Consider the following 20,220-nt stretch of genomic DNA (forward strand, 5'->3'; position numbering starts at 1 on the left):
CTGGTGATCAAAAATAAATACTCAGAGTAACATGTTTGGAGAGGGAGGGAACTAGAAAGGAAGGCCTCAGAAACTCTTCATATATTTGTTGAGTATTTACAAGAGTTTGGTGGTTCAGTGTTAGATTGGTTGCAGCTACAGATATAGGGGAATTTCCATTGGTTTAAAGGAGTCTATAGAGGAAGTCTCTGAAAGTCAAAATGCAAAGAAGCTTCTTTTTTTGGAGGAGTGGGGATAATGAGCATAAGGGGAGTTGAGAAGACAGCTGTTTTCTTATATAGACATAAGAAAATGTTTAACAACCTTAGATTTAATTAAGGCTGCTGGCTCCAGTCTGTAAGGCGAGAACTAACCCAGTGTCTCCTGCCCTGTCAGTGCCACCTCTTAGTATTCATTGATAACACACTGTTCTTACAGTGCTTCGACCTCATGGCACACATTATTTTCCCTCTGAAATCTCTAGCTATTCACGGTTTTCCCCTTATGCTGGAGTTCTGCTTTAAGTCCCTGACCCCAGGATAAGGGGAAATGTTGTGGGTATAGACATGCACAGGAGGCTTTGTGGGGCGTTGTGCTGGGCCCACCTAGTACCTCTCCACAGGGGCTCCCGAGGGCAAGGCTTAATGTGATACACAGGTGCCTGAGATGGGGTCTGGCACATAGTAGCTTCTCAGTAAATAGTTGAGTAAGAAAACTATTGAATAAATACAGAAAGTTCATAAAATTGCTACATTTGAAAGAGAGTCTTGTCACCTGACTGTGATGTTGTGCCTGCCCTGATGCTTAGGAGGACCCTTTATGGACAGTACACTTCTCTGCCCTCATGAAACTGATTCCATACTGACGTGGAGTTCCTCAGAATTTTGGGTGACAGCCCAGAACTAAATCTGGTTTGACGTCAAAGAGATTGTCACCTCCCTCCTCTAAGAAGAGACTAGAATGCTATGACCAGAAGGACCATCTTGGCCCCATCATCATCCTTAAAATATTGCTTGCTTTGCCAGTTGTCTTGCTTATTCACTAAGGGTGTAATAAATGCTGGAGCTTTGTGATTGATTTTCGGAAAGGAAGAAAACCATTTCTTTTGGCTGCTGAGAGGGGCCATGTTGAAATGATAGAAAAACTTATCTTCCTTAATCTGCATACTTCAGAAAAGGACAAGGTAATTTGGACTTTATTTCTTTGCAGGGAACAAGAGAAAGGGTAGTACCAGTTGATGTGGGAGAGTAACAATTGGTGTGCAGATTTGGTGAGGGCATTTTGGTCAGCAGTAGAGTTGTTAAATTGTTACTACAGTCAGAATCATGGAACATCTGTGCAAATCTATCCACTTATGCTGTGGATTGCCCAGATTGGCAGTTTTTGCTCCATAGACATTTGTGACGTCAAGAGACTACATGGATTTTTCCACTATCAACTCCAACCCTCTCTTCTCCTCACCTGAAATCTCCTGGAGACTCAGCCCCCCATGAATGGGGAGGGAAGACCCCCAAGGGTAGGCATCCATATCCATATGTACATCTTTGATGATTTTCGTAGGAGAAATTCCTAGATGTGGAATTGTAGGTCAAAGGGTCCTGCATATTTTTAAATCTTTTGGTGTATGATATTGCTAACATTACCTCCTGGAAATCTTTCACCAGTTTACCATCACGTAAGTTAAATGGAATTACTTTTGCTATCTCACTTTTTGCTAGCTAATTGGTAGCAAAGGTAGAACAAGGAGCATGAATTTTTTTTTCCTACTGGTTCAGTCAGCTACATCTTTTCATTTAAAACTTAAAAGTTTATAAATTTCACTTAAAACTGCAGATAATGTGGTGTCCACACACTGGACCACAGCTTTAACCAAAATGGAAGCTTCCAGAAGCCCCCTTGCAGCCCTTACTATGAAAGGGGCATGTTCCCCTGCACAGGGGATTCTGCCTTGAGTGTGCCTCTGTTGCAGGAGGGAAACACTGCCCTGCACCTTGCTGCAAAGCATGGTCACAGTCCTGCAGTGAAGGTGCTGCTAACTCAATGGCAAGAAGTAAATGAGATGAATGAGGTACGTGGAAGTGTTCATTACAGGTGGGCACAGGGCTTAAAGGGGAAAGGGTTGGAGGAATGGCTTTCAAGAAAAGAAGGGGAGGAAAACAAAGATGTTAGTGACACAGGATATAAAATGTGATGCTAAAAGAGTCCTACTTTTTTCTTCAAAGTATCCCACAGTACTTCATTTGTTAATCCATTTATTTATTCATATATTCATTTAAAAAGTTTGTTTAATATGTACTTTGTGCTAGACAAAGTACGTATTCTTATTCTAGAAGCCTGCAGGGCAAGAAGGACATCCAAAAAAATAGTGTATTGGGCTACATGCAATAATAGATGTCTATACAGTACACCATGTGAACACAGAGCAAAATCTGTTTCAGAAATTACAGTTTTCACAGAAAAAGTGATATATTATCTGGGTCTTGGCATTTGAATAGACATTGGCAGGAGGGGGTTTGAGGAAGGCACAACTGTAGAATATTTCAGACAGATGGAAGAGCCCATGTAAAGGAATCAAGGCCTGAAAGAGAAGGAGTGTGGTATGTCCTGGGACTGACCAGTTCAGGGTAGCAGAAATTAAGGAAGAGTTAGCTTGGAAAGCAGGAGCTAGTGGGCTACAGCAGACAGATGGTAAGAGGCTGTGCTTACCAAGAGGATGGTTCAGCTTTGATGCGTTGCCAGCAGAGACCTTGAAGGGTTTTAGACAGCAAGGAGGGATGGGATCTACCTTGGGTGTAGGCAGGTAACTATCACAGCTGTTTGAAGGGTAGATTAGTGCTGGGAGAGCCAGGAAGTGGGGAGGCCCACTCAGGTGACTGCCAAAATGGAGGAAGCAAGATCTATGGAAGACCTCCACCGAGGCACTCACAGGCAACAAAGAGGATGAAGTGGCAGGAGGAGGCAGAGTCCATTGATTGTAAGGCACACCATTATTTCATGTAACACCAATGCTGCCAATTTAACTATGACACAAAAAAGCTTTCTTGTCACTTAGTCTATTTTATGCTGCCTATTGAAAGGGTTTTTTAGACTTGTATCTTAGATTTCTTTATCATACATAAAGGACAAAATAAGCAAGATAAGCTGGTTAAGTATTCCTAAACTTCACATTGAGTTTGATTCTTCTATTCAGTCTTGATTTTCGTATTCATTCTTTTTTTTTTTTTTTTTTGAGACAGAGTCTCACTCTGTTGCCCAGGCTAGAGTGAGTGCCATGGCGTCAGCCTAGCTCACAGCAACCTCAAACTCCTGAGCTCAAGCGATCCTCCTGTCTCAGCCTCCCGAGTAGCTGGGACTACAGGCATGCGCCACCATGCCCGGCTAATTTTTTCTATATATATTTTTAGCTGTCCATATAATTTCTTTCTATTTTTAGTAGAGGTGGGGTCTCGCTCTTGCTCAGGCTGGTCTTGAACTCCTGAGCTCAAACGATCCACCCACCTCGGCCTCCCAGAGTGCTAGGATTACAGGCGTGAGCCACCGCGCCCGGCCCGTATTCATTCTTGATGTCCTTAACTCCATAGGTGCTTGAGATGCAGCATTTCTTAAAAGGATATCCCACTATTGTTTCTGATATTTTCTTCTAAGCCACTGACACCCATTTTGATATAATGCATGGCTCAAACAATGACAGTTATATCACGTCTACCACCTGGTTGACTGAGATAGCCCTCATGCACTAGTCACCTCTTAAGACTACCTCTTAATATTATTGCATTGGGGATTAAGTTTCAACATGAATTTCAGAGAGACACAAACATTTAAACCATAGCAGAGGCTGGGCACGGTGGCTGACACCTGTAATCTCAGTACTTTGGGAGGCCAAGACAGGAAATTTGCTTGAGGCCAGAAGTTTGAGACCAACCTGGGCAAAATAATGAGACCCCATCTCTACAAAAATTTTAAAAAATTAGCTGGGCATGGTGGCCAGTGTCTGCAGCCCCAGCTATTCAGGAGGCTGAGGTGGGCGAGTTGCTTAAGCCTGAGAGTTTGAGGCTGCAGTGAGCTATGATTACACCAGAGTAAGACCCTGTCTCTTAAACAAAACAAAACTATAGGAGAGCTCAGGTCCTATAGTCTCAGAATTAAAGTCTTTTTATTTTGGTGAGACAGAGTCTAGCTCTATTGCCCAGTCTAGAGTGCAGTGGCATCATCATAGCTCACTGCAATCTCCAACTCCTGGGCTCAAGTGATCCTCCTGCTTCAGCCTTCTGAGTAGCTGCGACTATAGGTGTGCACCACTACACTCAGCTGATTTTTTTCTATTTTTTGTAGAGATAGAGTTTCACTACGTTGCTCAGGCTGGCCCCAAGTAATCCTCCGGCTTTGGCCTCCCAAAGTGCTAGGATTACACGCATGAGCCACCGCACCCAGCCATGATTTAAAGTCTTAGTCATGCTTGCCCTGTTCTGTTTAAAACTTTATCACTGGAATGTATGCACACAGATTTCATCCACCTTTTATTAATAGCTATTTTGGAGTCAGGGCACATTGGGTAGAACTCATAAAGTCCAACAAATTTTAATTGCAGATTATGACAGGTTTCATTTGCACAAAATAAAATATACAGTGATAGTAAGATTCATAATGTTCATACAGCCATGGGCTGCCTCTGCTTCTTGATATAGGCGGTTGCCAGGTCAGTTCGAGTGACCCATGCATGACCCATGTGTATATGCTCTAGAGCAGTGGTCTCCAAACACTCTTGGTAGCAAACTCCTATTAATAAAGAATGTTTGGGCATATACCTATCACATATACATTTATAAATAATATATTGTAAGACATGTGCCAGAAATAAAATATAAACATAAATAGCAGTTTCATATTTTTTTCCACACTCAAAGAATTATTTTATAGACATCTGATGTATTTTCCTTCCAGTTCTTTTTGTGTTGCTTTGCATGTACCTACAGTATATTTTTAGCAGCTGCCCAAAATTCATTTAACTATTCTTTAGCTCTTGGATATTTAGTTTCTTTCAGTTTTTGTATATTATAGGTAATTCTGTCACAAACCTCTTTGCATTACCTTAGTCTGAATTCCTCACTATTTCCTTTGGGTATATTCTTAGATTGTTGGGTCAAAAATATGAATGTTTATTAGGCTCTTGATATATTAAAGGTGTGAATTCTCTCCTTCCCATTTTTGCAAATATTTTTTCCCACTGGGGTTTGTCTTTTGGCATCTGTTTTCCTGGAAAAAATGAGAAGACAGATTATGGGGAGAAATCCCGTTATAAGCAGATGGCTGTCCTGGGCACTGAGGTGAAGCAGCCTGGGATGCTATTTTCCCTTCCTGTTGGGATGGGAACTCTGGTGTCCATGCTCTTGTGTTCCTGTTACCATGGTTGTTCATACCTCGTTAGCTACAAGTGAAGCCTTCTGAACTTACCCTAATGTGCTTGTTAAGAAGATAGGGGAAATCCTACCTTCAATGTCCCCCTATGTCCAAAGGGGGAAATGGCTAGGAAATGGAGAAGGAATTCTGTATTTCATTCCAATATTTTTAGAAAAGAGTCAGCATGAGGAACAGGAAATATCTAAGCAGCTATTTTGTAGGACCAGTTCCTTCTTTTTCCTCTGTGTTGGGCTGAATTAAACTCTCGCTTTATCCTACTAGTGTTAATCCTGAGTTTCAGGAGAAGTACTGAGATTACTTTTTAAAAAAATTAACATTACTTTTTAAAAATGACATGTGACATTTTAAATCAGTTGTAAAGATTAAAGCTGTACTTTGTACAAGTGTACTTCTAATTTTTTATGTTTCATGCTGTATTATAATTCCCTTTTCCAAGATTATCTTTCTTAACAGGCTGTTACTTTCTCCTGGGCAGTGTCTGTATCCTATATATCTCCCAATCCCAGTACACACAGTTGAATAAATGTTTGCTACATAAATTAGTAAATAAATGTGAAGAGTGTGAATGGTGGATGGAAAGTCTGAAAGGAGCCGCTGTGGCAGAGTAGTTAAGAGTGCTGGCTTTGGAGCCAAACAGCTGGACTTGCATCCTAGCTTTGCCGCTTTTCTTATACGTAAAATGAGGATAATATTAACACTGACCTTACAGGTTTTTGTGAGTTAACTGTACCAAAGCACATAGTCTTGGCAGTATCAGCAGACACATAGTTGCTCAATAAATGCTATTCTTTTTTTAATATATATTTTCATGCAACACTGTTTTGAAGACAAAATGCTATCTGTTATTAGGAGTAAAGCACAAAAGGTATAGAGAAAACACACTGTTTGTCAAGTAATTTCATTCCACGACAAGGGACAATTAATTTTAACTCACATTTCCTTTTGTTAGAATGGAGAAACACTGTTCTTTCTGACTACTGAAGGAGGCCATGAAGAATGCAGCAAAGTGTTACTGGCAGCAGGAAGTGATATCAACATTCCAAATAAAGTATGTGCTCCAGGCATTCTCACTCATGCAGTAGGAGCTTAAGTGTTCTTTGGGGACTCTGGTTCTGCATCAATATACTCACTGGGATTTTGTTGAATTAATATTTGTAATATGCTTTGGTTTTGGTAAGAATTAATGATTTACTTCTGATATTCCCTATTTAACATCTCCTCTGAAGCAATACCATTCTTTCTATTCACTTGAGGAAGGAATAACTGAAGATGGGACAAAAGGAGCAAGTACTTGTTACTTCTTAAACACAGATACTCTTATTCTACTTTGCTTTCTGCATAGCCTAGTACATGCCTGGCTTATACAGAGTAGATGCTGGGGGAAAAAGAAGTCAATGGCCTTGTTTTCAGATAGTTTACTTCCTTTTTCTATTTTTCTATTTCGTTATAATGGAAATAACTCATGACAAAAAAATTTGAAAAGTTCCAAAGGGTAAATGATGAAAAAGTGTCTTATTCCAACCTCACATCTCAATGTCATTCTCCGGAACTAACATCATTAATAGTTTATTTAGTCTTCCAGGAATTTTCCATGCATTCACATGGAAAATACGATTAGACACACACACATATATACACAAACACCACATAAATGGTAGCATACCATATAGTATATGCTGCTCTGCATCTTGGTTTATTTATTTCTTTTGATTGCCGATATATCTTAGAGATCTATATCAGCACATTGTATGAACAATTCCTTTTCAAAAGGTACAAAGTGAAACACTAGAATTGAGAATAAAGTCCCAAACTGGTAATGTTTTATACCCTGTGTCCTGCTGGTGGGAGTATATATTTGTATAACCCCTTTGAAAAGCAATTTGTCACTTTCTTTTCACCTGTGGGAAATTATGTTAAGGGAATACTCTAAAAAGAGAGAAAAGCTAGCTACATGCATTAAAATAGATAATAAAGTTAGCTCCAATAGCCGAGAATTAGATACAGCATATATGTGGAATGAATGGTAGGAGAAGGCAAAATAAAAGCTTGGCATCTATTTCTTGGAAATTATATAACCATTAAAAATTTTAATGATAGATACTAAAATTATATTGCAATATAGACAATTTTCATCATAGAACATGAATTGAAAACAATATAGAATAATAAAATATAAATAAATGTTAACATAATAATAATATTCGATTTTATATATAGAGAGAGACAAGGATAGTAAGGGAAAGTGGAAATGAAGATGGTGAGTTGATTCCCACTGAAGTTGCAAGGTTATTGATGTAATAAGCAAACGAAGTTAAGAATTCATGGGCGCCATGAAATATTCAGAATGTGGAGAGCTGTGCTACTGTTCAGTCATTGCACAGGGTCTGCCCTGTCCCCAGTCTATAGCCCCCTTAAGTCACTGGGAAGGCCTCCCAGGTTAGCAAGACTCTCTTAGGCACACTCCATGGTTCTGTCCCCTCCCTCACTTCTGTATTTGATTACTTTGCCCTCACAGGGATTTTGTTTTGTAGTGATTTTCACAACAGAACATTCTCCCACCGGACCAAGACTGCAGGCAGTCTATTGTCCATATCCTCACAGCCAATGCCTCGGCTACCTTGTGAACAGGCTCTAGGCAGCCTGGAAATTGTCCTGAGTCCATTTTTCAGCTTTTATTTCTTCTAGAGTATTTCCCGAGTTCCTTATCACACTGCTTAGATCAACCACCTCAGCCCCCACTGCTGTCTACACTGTTAGCCCGGTGGAGCCCTGGTGAGGCAAGCAGTGTGAAGCAAGGAAACAGCAGTGTGGACACACGTTTCCATGGGGTGGGGCAGACGCAGTTTTGCTTTCACAGCTGTAGGTGATTGCTGTGTTTGAGCTTGGAAATGCTTCACCTGCTGACACTGTCAGCCTTGGTCACCAGATTGCTTTTGTGCTCCCCGCCCCGCATCAGCAAGGGGAGCCAGTAAAGGGTTGAGTCACTTCTTTTTTTTTTTTTTTTGAGACAGAGTCTCACTCTGTTGCCCGGGCTAGAGTTGCCCGGGCTAGAGTGAGTGCCATGGCGTCAGCCTAGCTCACAGCAACCTCAAACTCCTGGGCTCAAGCGATCCTACTGCCTCAGCCTCCCGAGTAGCTGGGACTACAGGCACGCGCCACCATGCCCGGCTCATTTTTTTCTATATATATTTTTAGCTGTCCATATAATTTCTTTCTATTTTTAGTAGAGATGGGGTCTCGCTCTTGCTCAGGCTGGTCTTGAACTCCTGAGCTCAAACGATCCACCCACCTCGGCCTCCCAGAGAGCTAGGATTACAGGCGTGAGCCACCGCGCCCGGCCCGAGTTGAGTCACTTCTGAGGAGGAAACTAGAGTGAGATTATGAATGTAGTGGACAGCAGGCTTCCTCCTTTTGTGCTGGCTGGAGGGGCTGCCCAGAGTTTGGATGGCAGGCTCTTTTCAGGGCCTTATGAACTGCCCTGGGTCTGATGATGACTTTTCTAGGTCCTAAGAACTCATATTTCTGCAGGCCCAACCTCATGTCTTATCAAACATATTTAAGTGCTCGCACATTCCACTTGAAATAAATTTTTGTTTGCTGTTAATTACTCTAAAAGGCTGTTTTTGCTTTTATAATTATTTGGCTACGACAAACTCACCTAATTTATGATTGACTCTGATTTCTTAGAACTCTGTGTACCTAATTGGGAATTTAAGAGAGGTGAAAAAATGTAACCTACAAATTGTTTACAAATATAATGAATATTTTATGAATATTACATTTAACAATCAATGAAGTATGAATGTCAATTAAATATTTATTTACTTCATTTTCATGGTTTTCTTTTGCTATCTTGGAGCCAATAATTTTTTTTTTTAGATTTCAAAGGTTTCTTTGGCTTTTAAGAAGTCTGTAGGTCCTACACACTGTGTGCAGTGCCTCAGGGGTAAATGCTGCAGACCTCCATAGCTCCTCCTGCTATAAGATTCCTGCTTTGAGTTCGTCACAAATTTCCTTCTGCTTTAGGTGGCCTCAGATCTTCCCAGTGGGGCCACATTTTACCATTCTGCTCTCAGTTTAAATGTCACCTTGTCCAAAAAAGCTGGGGTTTTTTTTTGTTTGTTTGTTTGTTTGTTTTTGTTTTTAGAGACAGGGTCTCACTCTGTTGCCCAGGCAATCATAGCTCACTGCAACCTCGAACTCCTGGGCTCAAGCAATCTTCCCACCTCAGCCTCCTGAGTAGGGGAGACTACAAGCACAGGCCATCACACCTGGCCTTTTTTTTTTTTTAATTTTTTTGTAGAGACGGGGGTCTCACTATGTTGCCCAGTCTGGTCTTGAACTTCTGGCTTCAAGCAATCCTCCTGCCTCAGCCTCCAAAAGTGCTGGAATTATAGGCGTGAGCCACTGTGCCCAGCCCAAGGCGGCTTTCTTAATCACCCACTGTAGCCATCCAGTCATGCTACTTTACTTTTTGTTGTAGCACGTACAACTAGCTGATATTATTCTTCTAATAACACCTAGAACCTAATAAACAGATTTATTTTAAGTCTAGTGATTTATTGATCTACCAGTCTACCAGTCTATGGATCAATTGATCGTCCAACCCCCACTGGAATGTAGTATCAGAGTTTTGTTTACCAACATGTCCCTCCACAGCCTAACATAGTGCCTGGCACAACATAGGTACTCAATAATGTTTTATGGAATTACTAAAATAATAGTTACAATTACTGTACACATTTACTATTCAGTTATACTCCCAGCATTTCTATGGTTTGAGAAAAAGAGGTAGGATGATACAGTGGGCAGACTAATGCTCCCTACCCAGAGAGATGTTCCCATCCTAATTCCTAGAACCTGTGAATATGTTATGTTATTTGGCAAAGGGGAATTCAAGTTGCAGATAGAATGAAGGTCGCTAATCAGCTGATCGTTACAGTGAGATTCTCCTGGGTTATTAGGTGGGCCCTATGTAATCACAAGGGACCTTTATCATGGAAGAGGGAGGTGGAAGAGGTGGTTAGTCATGCAGTGTGAGGAGGACTCAGCTAACTGTCGCTGGCTTTAAAGACGGAGGAAGGGAGAAGTGAGCCGAAGGACATAGGAGGTGTCTAAAAACGGGAAGAGGCAAGGAAGCGGATTCCCCCAAGGGCCTCCAGGAAGGAATACAAGCCTGAGAACACTTTTATTTTTTTAGCCTACTCAGATCCATTTCAGACTTCCGACCTCCAGAAATGTAAGATAATCCATTTGTATTAAGCCACTAAGTTTGTGGCAATTTGTTATGGCAGCAATAGAAAACCAATATAGACGCTTATGCCATTTTTGCAGATGAGGACAAAGAGGCCCATACTTGGTGGGGCACTTATCCGAGGTCACATAGGCACTTAGCATCAGCTCAAGCTAGATTTCAGCTGGTCAGAGATAAGCGTAGCATTCCTGTTAGCTTCTGTTCCAGTTATCTGTTGCTTCATAACAAACCTGCCCAAAGTTCAGTGGCTTAAAACAATGTATTATTATCTTTCATGACTCTGTTGGTTGACTGGGCTCAGCTAATAGGTTCTTACTTTGGATCTGTTACATGATTACAGTCAGATGTCAGCCAGGATTTTGGTCATTCAAAGGCTTAACTGAGCTAAATATCTAAGATGGCTCACTCACATGCTTGGCACTTGATGCCAGCTGTCAGCTGGGGCTGGCTGGGCTCAGCACTAACACTTGGCCTCTCAGGGTTCCTCAGCCTTCCTACAGCCTGGCAGCTGGGTTCCAAGACAAAGTATTGCAAGGGCAAGCATCATAAGAGGCAGAGAGCAGCCGCTCTCAGGCCAGTTAAAAGCCACTCTTGGAGCTGGCACACTGCCACTTCTGCTGTATTCTATTGGCTGAAACAGTTACAAGGTCCACCCAGATTCAGAGGAGTGGAGAGAAAAGCCCTACCTCTCGATGGGGGAGTGGCAAGGTCATATTGCAGAAGGGTGGGTGGGGCAGGAGACACTGATGCAGCCATTTGGGGAAGACAGTCTCCCACAGCGTCCTTGTTTGAAAGACCCGAAAGTACTTTGTAGCAATCTTACAGTTACTCAGTCAACCACTAATTCATTGACCCTGTGTTATTGCAAGGCACTGCGCTGGGCCCTTTGAAGGATGGCCGGCCGTGCCGTCAAGCCTTCTAGCTTGGGCACCAAGTGCAGACACTTGTGCTCAGGGAACAAGAGGTGCTGCAGCAGCTGAGCAAGAGGGTGACGGGGGAACACTACACATGGGCAGAAATCATTTTTCACTTTGAGGCCCTACCTAGCAGAGGGGGCCCTGGTAGTAGACAGCGGGGGCAAGAAACTGCTGAGGCATTTCCTGGGGCCAATATCAAGTCACCTATCTTGGCCCAAAGAGGGGGTTTGCTGGAGTATACAGAGAGAAGACCTGGTTCCAGTCCACATCATACTTCTAGAAGGAAAACAGGGATTTAATGCATATTTGCCTGAGGCATAATGTCTTAGCTGCTATAAAAACAATACTGTAACACTGAGTGGCTTAAACAACAAACATTTATTTCTCACAGTTCTGGAGGTTGAAAGTCTGAGATCAGGGTGCTAACAGGTCAGGTTCTGGTGAGGGCTGTCTCTCTTCCTGCTTTACAGACAGCTGTCTTGCTGCGTCCTCACGTGGCAGAAAGAACTAGCTAGTAGCTCTGGTCTGTTTTTATAAGGGCATGAATCCCATGCATGAGGACTCCACCCTTATGACCTAATTACCTCCCAAAGGCTTCACTTCCTAATATCACATTGGGATTAGAGTTTTAACATATGAATTTTTTTGCAGGAGTTGGGGGGGGGGACACAAATATTCAGTCCATTGCACATATGATTCCTAGGACTATGATGCTTTTATGGGGCACACTTAGAAGTAATGGTACCCCAAAATAATTGGAAACACATTGGATTTTCTTTTTTAAATATAAGTCATGCATCATTTAATGACAAGGATACATTCTGAAAAATGTGTTAGGCAATTTAGTCATTATACTTACACAAACCTACATGGTATAGCATACTATACACCTAGGCTATATGATAGCCTATTGCTCCTAGGCTACAAACCTGTACAGCACGTTACTGTACTGAATACTGTAAGGAATAGTAACACAATGGTAAGTACTTGTGCCGTAGGACTTTTTCAGCTCCATTATAATCTTATGGGACCACTTCAGCAGTCCTCAGCCTTTTTGGCACCAGGGACTGATGTCATGGAAGACAATTTTTCCACGGATGTGGGGAGCTGGTGAGTGATGAGGAGTGGCTGTAAATACCGGTGAAGTTTCGCTCACTTGCCCGCTGCTCACCTCCTGCTGTGCTGCCTGGTTCCTGATAGGCCAGGGACCGGTACCAGTCTGCAGCATGGGGGCTGGGGACTGAAGATGTGATCTATTGTTGACCAAAATCCGTTGTTATGTGGCATATGACTATAGTTTTACTATTTCATTATATTAATTGATTACCACGTGATAAACACCAGAGAGCAGGTTGGATTCTAATGGGACTCGCTCTCCATGTGTCTCTTACAGCTCAATGTCAGTGGTTTGCAGATAGCAACCCGGAATGGCCACGAATCCCTTGTCAACTTTCTTCTCAGTGAGAATGTGGATCTGCACCAGAAGGTGGAAGTGAGCTATCCTAACGTTAAGTGCTTTTGTCCTAGCACCACGAGGTTGGCTATACCAGGGAGATACCCCGTGAAGATACATGTAGGGGATGGGATGTTTCACAAGGGAGGAATTCTTTCTGGGAAGGCTGATTGACTTCTTTTGGAGGTTGATTCTTAAGAAATAAAATCCAAGAGATGAATTTTAGAAAGTCATTGAAGTTCCTGAATAAAATGTAATCTTTGGGTTTTAAATGTTTGTATTTGTTTTTTTTTTTTTTTTTTTTTGTTGAGACAGAGTCTCACTTTGTTGCCCAGGCTAGAGTGAGTGCCGTGGCGTCAGCTTAGCTCACAGCAACCTCAAACTCCTGGGCTTAAGCGATCCTACTGCCTCAGCCTCCCGAGTAGCTGGGACTACAGGCATGCACCACCATGCCCGGCTAATTTTTTCTATATAGATTTTTAGGTGTCCATATAATGTCTTTCTATTTTTAGTAGAGACGGGGTCTCGCTCAGGCTGGTCTCGAACTCCTGACCTTGAGCAATCCACCCGCCTCGGCCTCCCAGAGTGCTAGGATTACAGGCGTGAGCCACCGCGCCCGGCTAAATGTTTGTATTTGCTACAGTAAGTCTTTCTTGTATGTCTAGAGATTCCATTACTCTTGTATTAATTTTATCAGTCTGGGAAAATGAGGAAGCTGCTGTAAATATGAAGAAGAGTGACCATTTTCCCCCTTCACTGAACAATCCTGTTTTTCTTTTGAAAGTCAATCCTTTATACTAATGTAGGTTTTCGAAAGTTTGCATTGGCTTTGGCAGGATTAAGAAAGGCCTTCTGTGCTGGAATTAGATGAGAAACATTCCTCTGTTTTTCACTCTATTTTCATTTCTCCTGTGAGAATATTATTTCCTCTGATCTTGCTGAGCTGTTACTATTTATTATATTAACTCAAGAGAAGGGATGTGATTTGAACCAGGTCTGATCGTTTCTGGAGCATGGCGTCAGGGGAATTGGCTCTGAACTTACCTGGTTCAGTCCAAGGACACTTCCTTCTTCTCAGGAGGAACTGGGCCCCAGCAAGGTGGGTGGCCCAGCAAAGACACTGGCTGCCCACTTCTTTGAGATGAGGGATGTTTTTTCTTTTTTCATGCTCAGTGCTTCAAAGGAGGTTATTCCTGAGCAGAAGAGACCTTTGCACAAAGCCTTCCCCTCACGCCACCACCCCCACAGTCCTCAGGTTCACCTCAGATAGTCCCCGGTGTCCTACCTGTCCCCTCACTTCTGCTCCCTCTGCCAACTCACTACGTCTTTCTTCCATCCATCTAGCCCTGTTTCCTGAGAAGGAACCTGGGTTCCAGTCCTGTCCCTGCCACTTCCTTGCTCCACGGCCTTGTGGAACTTACTGATCCTCTCTGTGCCTCACGTATGAAGTGGGGAATATAAGATCAAACTCCTAGGGTTATTGTGAATGATATGGTTCCTGAAAAACTGTTAGGCCGGTGTTTAAGACAGAGTATAAACTGTTGGGGAGGTGAGTGTGGAGTAAGCACCGTGATGAGAAGGTGTTGAATATGCTTAACTGATGCGTATCACTGATATCATCTGTTTCACTCGAGTGACGCTGCACTCCGTCTAATCGCCCCTTGCACACACACCTGTGTTCCCTCTCCACTCATTCTGCTCTCAGCTCAGCTCCCGTCCTGCCCACAGTCTCACTGGATCTTCAGCCCCGCTCCCTCACACCTGTAATGGCTCCCCATCCCTCCCCCTCTTCTCTGCACTGGCAGCCTCTCACCGCTCTCTCCGGCCTTGATGGCTCCTGCTCGACCTTCCCCACCTCAGCTGCCTTCTCTACTCCTGGAAGCCCACAGCCCTAGGGGGACCCACCCACAGTGGGCATGTGTGTGAGGGGCCAGGGCTCCAAGTAGGGTTGTGGCAGAGAAGACAGGCAGTTTAGCCAAGAAAGAGGACAGAGCAGGCTGTAAAGGCTTGGTGAACACATGGTGGCTGGACTCTGTGTAGGTGGGAGGGCCAGCACGAGACGGTGCCCTCAGTAATGGGGACATCAGTCCCATAAGACACTCTTGAGAGTGAGGGCTCCAGAGCAGATCAATGTAGGAAATGCTGAATGTGCAACTGTTTTCCCCTTGTGGCTACTCCCAGTGTCCTTTAGCTCTTTGGAGGCTCTGAGAAGTCCTGCGGTTCAGCCTATTTATTTGCTTATCCTTCATATTTGAGCTCAAATGTCAGTTCTTCAGGAAAGTCTTTTCTGACCTCCCAAAGGTCAGCTCTCCCCCCACCCGCACGCACTCACAGCACTTTCTACTTTTCCTCCAAAGCACTTACCACAATTTGTAATTGCATACTGTATTTGTGTGACTTTGGAAAAACTATTATTTGCTTACCTCACTAGATTGGAAGGTTCCTGAGAATGAGCTTTGTTCACCACTAAATCCCTGGCATTCTGAAAAGGGCTTGGCCCACAGCAGGTGCTCAGTATATAGCTCCAGAATGAATGAAGGGGGAGAGCTGGTTGCTGGTGAGCAGGTTGGCTTCTCAGCTTGGGGTGACAATGATTGCTGAACACTTAACAATGGGCCGCCACTGGCATGGGCACTTCCAGTACTTGGGAGATCATCGGTAAATATCTGCTGAAATGAATTGCTTTTTGATTGGAATCATGAGCCAGAATCTTTTGGATTTGAAATTTTTATTTCTCTCTGCAGCCTAAGGAGTCCCTGCTTCATGTAGCTGTTACCAACAACCATGTCACAGTTGTAAACAGCTTATTAAGGGCACAGCATGATGTTGCCATCTTAAATCAGGTAAGCCAGGCAAATCAGAACCTGGAGAGTCTATGTTTCAACTCAGTGTGTGTTTATGGGGAATTTTGATCAAGTTCAAGCTGCCCTAAAAATTCGGGGTGGGGGGAACATGGTCATTCTTTTTATCCTTTCCTTCTGTAACTCCCACCCACCCCTATGCCCACACACACACACCATTTGTTTTTTCTCAGAAGGCAACTGGGGTTCAGCCAGTGCACGATTAAATCCTTCACATCTAACAGGTCCAGCACTTTGATAAACAGTAGTTCAGAGGTAAACTGCCAGAGGCTCCTTTAACTCCCCCAATGTGAAATGTTGTAATTGGCAGGGAGCCCTTCCCCACAAGAAGGAAGCTTTATTTCTGTATTAGAGACAGTAAGTGTGTCTTCCCTTAGCCTAAAGGCAAAAGAGACCTCTTGGGGAAAAAAAAAAAAAATCACTGCTGCAAGTTCAATCAGTTGGAACAGAATCAAATGCCTCATAAAAGCAATCCATCACTGGCTGGAGCTGGGAATGCAGAGGTAGAATAACAGAGAGGGCATGGGCACTGCCTGACCCCGGCCTGCCCTCTTCCAGGGGGCCTCCGAAGGAAGAGGAGCCCTTTCAGGGTCCTGCCTGAGGCCAGATGAGACCTTCCGGCTGCCTCTTCCCAAAAAAGCCTCAGTGGTGCCCCTCCAGGTTAGGGAGACTCCACGGTGCAGTGGGCATGCCTGTCCTAACCCACCGTGTGACCCTCGGTTTCCTCATCTGTGAAACCAAAGCATTGACTCAGATCTCTGCAGTCTCCCCCAACTCCAAACTATGAGCTAATTTTTGCTCTGAGATGAATAAAAGCTCATTTACATGCACTGCTGTTCCTTCCTCCCCCTGGGAACCCATCCTCCCCACCACCCACTTTTACTATCTCAAAAGTTTTTTTGAAAAGGAAAACCTCTTGTTATTAAATAAACTTATGTATTCAACTATGTTAATGCCCCAGATCTTTCCTAATGGGCTAAATCTTTGCTAAATGCACAAATCCTTGTGCTCACGTGTGAGTTTGGTTTCAACAGAATTGGCTAGATGTGCTCTAGGGTGGTCATGTTCGTTAGGCTTGCCATCCATTTACAGAACTAGACTTTATCGTTTCTTTTCTTTTTTTTACTAAGCCAGGAATACACATATAAAATTTAAAAATTATATTTTATAACATAAAATATTTACATAAGATAAGAAAATATAAATAAGCTAAAAACCTTAAATGTGTCTGTAGTCCTCACCAAAGAAACATAACTCTTATTAAAGCTTTAGTGCATTTCCTGCCTTTTAGACTTGTAGCAGTGTTGGCAAATGGGTTTTGTCGGCATTTGATACATTACAGTTGTGTCTCTGTTCCACATTGGTATCGACTTTTTTTTTTTTTTAAGCCAGTTAAATTTAGCGGTGGTATGGAGTTTTGATAGGTTAGTGTAAGTGTGATGTCTTGGGTGATGTGTCCATAGAGGGGCACACCGCCATCTAAAGAAGGGTCCTTAATAAATGATTTTTTGGCAGTAATCATGCTGACACCCCAAGCAGGTTGGCCCTGTGCTCTGGTAGGAAGAGTCCTGGGCTACACGCCATTGCCCATCTATGGGACCCTGGGGAAGTTGCTTTCCCTTTCGGTTAGGGGTTGGGCTGGATCATATCTAAGGTTCCTTTCTGTCCTAAAATTTTAGAAATGTCTTCACATCAGCATTCGTTTTGGTGGGAGGTTAACATTTTCTTGTGATTTCACATATTTCTTTTGAAACACTCTCATTCTCTTGATAGGAAAATGATTACTCCAGAAAGAAATGAGAAGTATTGGACTCCTTTATACATTATAATGTAGAAAATATAGAAAACAGGAAAGCAGGCCAAGCGCAGTGGCTCACGCCTATAATCCCAGCACTCTGGGAGGCCGAGGCGGGAGGATCACTTGAGCTCAGGAGATCGAGACCAGCCTGAGCAAGAGTGAGACCCCATCTCTACTCTACATTTTCTAAAAATAGAAAAATTACCCAGGGATCCTGGCGAGTGCCTGTAGTCCCAGCTACTCGGGAGGCTGAGGCAGGAGGATCGCTTGAGCCCAGGAGTTTGAGGTCGCAGTGAGCTACGATGATGCCACTGCACTCTGCCTAGGGCGACAGAGAGAGACTCTATCTCAAGAAAAAAAAAAAAAAGAAAAGAAAACAGGAAAGCATCGAGAAAGCAATAAAAATAAACTCTAACTCTTCCATGTAGACATTACATTAACATTATTGATGTACTGTATTTCCTTCTTTATATGTCTTTTTAAATTAAATCAAGCTCAGCTAGATACAGTGTTGTTGTTTCCTAAAGTTTTAATGGTTATATCATGAGCATTTTTTCATTTTAAAAAATAATCGTTCAAATAATTTTATTATAGTAAAATACATATAACAGAATCTACCATTTTAACTGTTTTAAGTATACAATTTAGTGTCATTAATTATATTCACACTGTTATATTCACATTACCACCATCTATCTCCAGACCTTTTTTCATCTTCCCAAACTGAAACTCCATACCCATTAACAGTAACTGCCCATTCTTCCCTCCCCCAGCCCCCAGCCCATGGTAACTACCGTCATTCTACTTTCTTTCTTTCTTTTTTTTTTTTTTTGAGACAGTCTTGCTCCGTCACCTGGGCTAGAGTGCAGTGGTGTCATCATAGCTTACAGCAACCTCAAACTCCTGGTCTCAAGTGATCCTCCTGCCTCAGCCTCCCAAAGTGCTGGGATTATGGGCATGAATTTGACTACTCTAGGTATCTTGTATTGAGATCATTTTTTAAAAATTATTTTTAATGGTTGCCTACTATTCTAATATATAAATATACCAAAATGTATCAAATAAATCTTTCTGTTACACATGAAACTTCCTTTCAGTTATAAATAATACTGAAATGTATGTCCCCATATCTGTTTAAATATATACGACCTTATCCCTTTTCCTTAAGCCTGTATGGGGCACCTCTACTTTCCCTTTGTCTTTTTGCTGTTCAAGCTTTTTTCCCTCCTTGTTGTGCTTCAGTTGCATTTTTTAAATTTCTCATGGCAGAGACAGCAAACCCCTCTGCATATAGCTGCTGATCTTGGAAATGTGGAGCTGGTGGAAACTCTGCTGAAGGCAGGCTGTGACTTGTAGGTTGTTGACAAGGTAATCGCATGGACTTCACTTTGTTCAGCTGAGGTGGTTGCTAAGCCCTCCCTGGTGGCCCTTAGCCCTGAGCGGCAGCATTAGCATACTCTCTGCGAAATGGCACAGGCTGGAGAAACCTTGCATCTTCAGTCAGTAAAGCATCCCAGTTTTGATTGAGATATGTCAGTAAGAATTTTTACTCTAGCAAAATGTGTTTTTAAAATTCAAATGATTTATTAAAATTTTGGAAAGATTATAGATTCACATGGTCCAAAAATAAAAACATAACTAGTAATGGGTTTTACAGTAAAAATTTCCCAGCCACTCCTGTTCTTACTTGCCTGACATTGGCCATATGTATCCATTATTATAAATTTCTTCTATTCCTTCCAGAGTTTCTTACGCATATATAAGCAAACATAAATACATTATATTCTTATTCCATTCCTCTGCTCTTTTTAGACACTGCTGGCATACAGTATACTGTTCTGCATTTAGTTTTTTCCCCTTAACATTATAAAGTGGAGCTCTTTCCACATTAGTAAATGGAGAGGTTCTTCATTCTTTTTTTTGTAGCTGCATGGTAGTCCATGGTATGGACACATCATAATTTGTTCAACGAGTCCTAAACTGATGGGCATTTAAGTTGTTCCTAAGCTTTTGCTGTTATAAACTGAGCTGCAATGAGTAAACTTACATGTGTCTAAACTTGTTTTTTTTAAATTAAAGAAGTTTTAGTTGTTGTAAAATATACATAAAATTTACCATCTTAACCATTTTTAAGTATATAGTTCACTAGTGTTAAGTATATGCACATTGTTATGCAATCAATCTCCAAAACTTTTTCATAAAGTGAAACTTTATACTCATTAAATAACACCCCATTTCTCCCTTCCCCTAGTCCCTGGCAACTACCATTCTGCTTTCTTCTGTGTCTGTGAATTTGACTGCCCTAAGTACCTCATATAAGTGGAACCATACAGTATTTGCCTTTTTGTGAGTAATTTATTTTACTTAGCATAATGTCTTCAAGATTCATCCATACTGTAGCATGTGTCAGAATTTTATTCCTTTTTAAGGCTGATTAACATTCCATTTTATGTATATACTGCATTTTGTTTATTTATTCATCTGTCCATGGACATTTGGGTTGCTTCCACTTTTTGGTTATTGTAAACTTGTTTTTATTT

The 20,220-nt window shown here is 42.1% G+C and overlaps 1 protein-coding gene across 1 annotated transcript in view; it reads left to right on the top strand.

The window, feature by feature from the left end:
• Nucleotides 1-20,220, top strand: part of ANKDD1B (ankyrin repeat and death domain containing 1B) — a 49,106-nt gene that overhangs the window by 18,348 nt on the left and 10,538 nt on the right. The window contains 5 exon segments of the mRNA XM_069492232.1: nucleotides 1,068-1,162; nucleotides 1,949-2,047; nucleotides 12,962-13,060; nucleotides 15,766-15,864; nucleotides 18,950-19,048. Of these exon segments, the coding sequence (XP_069348333.1) occupies nucleotides 1,068-1,162; nucleotides 1,949-2,047; nucleotides 12,962-13,060; nucleotides 15,766-15,864; nucleotides 18,950-19,048 (491 nt within the window).

This window comes from Eulemur rufifrons, chromosome 17 (genome assembly GCF_041146395.1).
Source record: "Eulemur rufifrons isolate Redbay chromosome 17, OSU_ERuf_1, whole genome shotgun sequence".
Taxonomy (NCBI): domain Eukaryota; kingdom Metazoa; phylum Chordata; class Mammalia; order Primates; family Lemuridae; genus Eulemur; species Eulemur rufifrons.